Source organism: Pocillopora verrucosa, chromosome 5 (genome assembly GCF_036669915.1).
Source record: "Pocillopora verrucosa isolate sample1 chromosome 5, ASM3666991v2, whole genome shotgun sequence".
Lineage (NCBI taxonomy): Eukaryota > Metazoa > Cnidaria > Anthozoa > Scleractinia > Pocilloporidae > Pocillopora > Pocillopora verrucosa.
The window spans coordinates 6,260,913-6,266,596 of NC_089316.1; the positions used below are offsets into that span (position 1 = coordinate 6,260,913).

The window sequence follows — 5,684 nt, forward strand, 5'->3', positions numbered from 1 at the left end:
TTCCATTTGTTAGTCGTTGATGGTTCGTAGTGTAGAATGTACCGATATCCGAATTTTAAATTTATCCGAGCTCATCGATGACACCGCAGATAAAACCACAAATAACACAAAAGAAAACAAAACTTGCAACGGCCGACTAGATCACATGCCCGCTCAACGGGAACTGCCTCCAATCATCAGTTATCTACCAAGCTACCGTCACGCGTAAGGAAAACAGCACTACTGAATTGAAACGTACATCGGATTTACAGAAAACGACTTCATGACAAGATAGAGAAACCAAACTGCATCATTCCGACTCGCAAAACACAGAAACTCTACAGCACTCAGCAAACATATCTGGACTCTTAAAGACGATAACATTGACCACTTTATTTCATGGCGTATCATCAAGCTCACACTACAATAGCGCAAGTAAAAGATGCAACCTCTGCCTTAAAGAATAATTACTAATCATCTCCCGACCTGAATTTTCATCAGTTAAAAAACGTTATGAACGTTTGTCGAATCAATATCAGTATCTGGGCAACTGCCCACCTACCCCTCCCCTAACTCAACAACAGTCAATTGATAACAAGTTAGGGTTAATGTTGGGTTAGGGGAGGGGTAGGTGGGCAGTTGCTCAGATACTGATATTGATCCCTTTTGTCTTCATGCCGTCACAGAAACAAATCATTGCTGCGTAGCAGCTAAACAAGACATCTAAATTTGCCGCCACATCTGTTATGCAAATTGAATGTTAACGACGGTTACGAATATTCTTGTCACTAAAATTCCCTGAAGAACGAGTTAATCACGAAACAGGCTGGTCGGGATGAAAGTGTAGTCTCTTTGTTTTTTCCTATCTCAATACATATACATATATATATTATATTCAACAGGATTAGTGAAATCCTAAAAGTATGGACGACGGAAGTTCACGATTAATTAGTTTGGGCTCCAGACCCAAGGGAGAGCCAAGCTTGCTTGCAGGTTATCCTTGTAAAAACTTGAAAACGCATAACCATCTCTCTGACGACTGCGAACACTGCGTTCGCTTGCTTTCCTTTTCTGCTGAGAGCTTGGCAAAGGCGAAACCGCTGAGGGAACAGAAGGAGAAGTACAACGCCTGAAGAAGGACTGGCGTTATGCGATTGGAAATTAAGATCCTACTTCTAACCCGCGAACAGTTCTCATCAGCGCTGCTACCGCACGAGCAGCAAAGTCTGCGATTTTCAACACGGCAAGCGAAGTTTTTGTCGGTATTTTTTCGTAGCATTTTCCTCACAGAACCCCTGCACGCTCTCGGGTCGTGCCATCTCTACCACCCATGCCGCAGTGCAAATATGAACCTGCTTTGAGGTTTCCCTAATCAGCGCCCAGATTGCTTTATGTTTGCAGGATATATGTCCCTAGTTCAATTGATACTTGTAGATCTGTCATATGGCGTGTTATCGTGCAAGAACGCGGCTGTCTCGGTCTCAGATAGACTAAATTCCCGGCACTTAGAAATTTAAACCGAATCCTCACAGAATACCTCTCACAAACCTGATCAGAGTATTTGCTGTTTGTTTAGAAATGCCACGCGATTTCAAAAATTAAAACGCTTTTAGCGAGCGAACTTTCCGAGCTTAAACGCACCATAGAATTGCCAGGTCAGATATGTTTTTAATAACACCGCTATTCTGTGGAATCTGTATTAACTGTACTGTATTATGGTTTAAATTTTTTGTAGCTAACAGGATTTTACGATTTTACGTCTACTAGTGGTACAAGCTCGAAAAAATGAAGAAGATTTACTCCGGATACTGCCCTTCCAATATCATCATTCAAAATTAAACGTGACCAAGTTCCCAGCTCTTCCGAACACGACAGTATTTGGGTCAGGTGCTATTTGTGACTGCATACGTAACTGAACGAAATATGCCTTACACCGCAACCTAATACAGTCGGAACGAGATCGCCAAAAATAGATTTTGGATCACGAGCTGCTCTTGATTCATTCATTTGTAAGCCGGTTTCGTGATGGTTTACTGTCGAAGCTTAGTGCTGAAACAGACTCTTACTTTTATTGTCAAATAGCGTTTCAAAGTAACGGTTGCGAATGAGGTTTCTAATTAATTGCTTCTCAAATAGACTCTTCCTTTTATAGTCAGAAACAAAACTGTGTTTAAATAACGGCTATAGACAAGGCTGTCGCGCTCACGAATTGGCCCAATTTGGCGAACGACACTTCACTTCTGTCCAAACAGACAAAAAATCATTTTGACATAAGCAAGACATCTCAGTTGCTGTAAGGTAAGTTCACCATGTTGTGTTCTCGATAAGTGGGTAAATTAATCCACGAACTGAAAATGCAATTCTTATTTGAGAAGAATCCTGGGTAATTTTTCTGTTGTTCCAGTGCGTGTATCCCTTGCAGAAACACGAAAATTGAACCAGACATATCTCTTTCAAGTACGCGCCACACAGACACAAGCGACTTTGTGCATTTTGAAATCAACATCACGTCTGAGTTCTTTCAAGCGTTGTGATTGGTTGAAAGGCGCGATTTTAACGTCATCGCAAGCCATGCTGAGACGCCCAGCCAATCAGAGACCTGTCTACTTACAATGCCAGCACGTACATTAATAAACATTAGTAAACAGTGCTGTTTGGAGATCACGTATTGCCAGCATATAACAAAGAGAGGAAGGAGAAAAATTTGCCTCTTTGTTATCTGGCTTGCTTGCTTGCAGATACCTGTTTAATCAAACACGGATTTTGTTCATGCGAAACTTGGAAAAAAGCCTTTCTATTAAGTAGGGGCGCTTGTTTTCCTCATCACTTAATTTGCTATCGCTAGTTAGAATTGTTTTTGAGAAGCAAAAGCTAAATTAACGTTGATTTGCTCTTCACTCGTAGGAGAACAGGGCTTGATCTGACAGAGTGCAGAATACACCATTTTGTGAATCAAAGCGAGGCATAGAATGAAGGTATTTTAAAGCATTTACATCAACAGTTTTCACTCGCGTAGATATCAATATTAACTGTGTGAAAGAAATTATTAACAGTTACGACAATTTGCAAATTCCGTGGTAAAATAGATACACGCATTCTTGGTAACGCATTCAATAAACTTCAATTTAGTTATTCTCGACCAAACAATGCAGGTGAAATTTAATTTTTCCTCATAGCAAATTCGTTTCATATTAGTTTTAACTTATTGCGACTCCTTACCCTTTATAAGTGTATCATCGTGCTAAATGATTATGTAACGGGAGGGAAAGTCCAGTACTTGTAAACACATTTCATTTCTAACGATATTTTCATTCTGACACAAAAGTTTATCAGTAACCGCGGCACCTTAAAGGAAATGGAATGGCAAAAAATAATAGGCAATCTCGGTTTCAATTATTTATTCGACCTTTAGCCATCAATCTTAAAATTTGGCAAATTTGTTTCGATGAAAAGAGTTGTCTTTCTGTATGTTTGCTTTTTTGTGAATTTTTTCTTGTTTGTTTATTTGTTTGTTCGTTTGTTTTGTCTTGTTTTGTTTTGTTTTTTTTCGCTGTAAGACAAGTGTATAGCAATTTTAAAGCTACTAGCGCTGGGCATGTTGGCTGCTGATCACAGTACGCAAAACGAACTTTAAAATATATTGAATGCGTTGTAGAATGGTAAAAGCCCTCTGCACTCTGGAGTGTTTAAACAGAGAAACCTCAGGAAAATTTCACAAAAGATTCTTAAGTAAAAAACAAAACAGGAAAAAAAGAAACTAAAACAAAAATACCCTGCAAAGAAAAAAGGGAAATTGTAAGATGCGTGCGCATGCCCTTATCGGGTACAACTCTTCGCTCAGTTCATGTATCAAAACGGAACGTTCCGTGACCTAGTTTTGTACAAGTGCGCAATTTAAAGTGGTCGTGAGACCTCGAGGAAATAGACCCCCTTTCATTAGTCACCCAGTCAGTGTTGAAAACTGAAAACTTCATGTGCCGCAAGTCAAACCTGCGGCCATTTTTAGCCGCGCTCTTTGACGAAGGATCACTTGACATTTTGTCGGCTGGTTATTAATTTTAAACAAAAGCATCTGTTTTTAGGTTTCTCTGGCTATGTTTAGTGTGGTGAAGTCAGACAGAAGTTGTTAATTATCTCCAACGCGTTACTAATACGATAACAAAGGAAATTCTAGCTAAAATAGTCTAGGAATTTTAAAAGATATGAAAGAGCGTGATTTGTCAAGAGAGGGCACATTGATTGCGTTGGTTTGAATAAAGCAGTTCTCTTTTCTGTCGGCGGAAGGTTAAGAACCCTTTTGTTTCATTTTGGATTTGTTTTTCAGATGATGTCGACTACCAATGAATTTGAACCTAAAAGAAGAATGTCTCCAACAACAACAATTGATTCTGGGGAGGTAGTAATACGATCATACCATACTGCCGATTATCAGCAATGTCGGGAGATATTCACCCAAGGAATGGAACAGTTGATCAAGCTCGTAACACAACTGGTCTTCCCCAGATTCTGTTGGCTTCTCGCAGCCTTGAGTGCCTTGGTGTTTCTTGCTGCGTTTAAATATTCCCTGTGGCTTGTTCCACTCTACATTTTTGCTTGTCTGGTTATGCTGTCGCTTTTGTATGTGGACGTTTACCTGGAGTGTTGGAAGTTCATTAACTCTTGTTTGGCATCAGACTTGAAGGACATTGAAAAGACTTATATGGCCAACGATAGCTCCCACATGTGGGTGGCTGAGTGGAATGGTAAAGTTGTGGGAATGGTTGGACTTGTTCATAATGAGAGCCACAAGCCAGGAGTTGCTGAACTTCAGAGGATGTCTGTATCACCAGCCTGTAGAAGAATGGGAATCGCCAGGAAATTGCTCGACGAGCTACTCAAACACGCGAAAGAACAGCAGTTGGAGAAGCTTGTTTTGACCACCACCAGCGCACAGACACCAGCCATTCGACTTTACAAGAAATACGGCTTCAAGCTTGTAGCAGTCTTTCCTTATCCACAAAAACTTCTTGCAGACCTGCAGTATTCTTGCTTTGACCTTCGGCTGAACGATTAGGATTTTACTGGAGCGTTTCTCTGTGGCTGAGGCGAGCGTCGATATTCCCGCACGCCTACAAGTAGATTATGGTAGCTAGTAAGTCACTCATGTTCACTGGATAAGTGATGGTATCACTTCAAGTTAAGAGGCACTTGCAGCATGTTCAGCACAAAGACGTGTTAAGAGAAGGCTCGGCCATTTCTGTGGCTGGTGTTTGTTGGAGACATTAAAGAAGCGAGCTTCTCGTATCAATATAAACCGGACTTGTCAGCGAAAAAAGCCTTGCCATTGTCATTCTAAAGAAAAGACGTAGTTCGGTGCTTTTGTATTTTTTTTAGTATTAATTGTATTTCAGGCACCACAATCTATTTCAGACAAAACTCACCCGACCACGGCCATATTTTCTGGTGCCACCGTTAGGCGAAGTGAAAGTTCTACGTTATTGTCGGTAGTAATAACCTGGTTTCAAAAGCAATAGTTCATTTTCTTCATGTCATGGTAGTGATAATTTGCTTTCAAAAGCAATAATTCATTTTATTCCTGCCACCTAACTCAGAAATTTGCTCTTTGGCTAGTTAAACCAAAAATTAGTTTGATAGGATTGAAGGATGAGGTTGTCTTTAGAAATTACTCACGGATTTGTCTTGAATAAAAACACGTTATAAAGTCA

At 40.1% G+C, this 5,684-nt stretch overlaps 1 protein-coding gene across 1 annotated transcript; it reads left to right on the forward strand.

Annotated features, from left to right (window-relative positions):
* Positions 1 to 2,624: 2,624 nt before the first annotated feature.
* LOC131777877 (probable N-acetyltransferase camello) lies at positions 2,625 to 5,684 on the forward strand. The gene is made up of 3 exons (XM_059094234.2): positions 2,625 to 2,780; positions 2,884 to 2,954; positions 4,304 to 5,684. The coding sequence occupies exons 2-3, from the start codon at positions 2,949 to 2,951 to the stop codon at positions 5,030 to 5,032; spliced, it is 735 nt and encodes a 244-aa protein (XP_058950217.2). The 5' UTR covers positions 2,625 to 2,780; positions 2,884 to 2,948; the 3' UTR covers positions 5,033 to 5,684.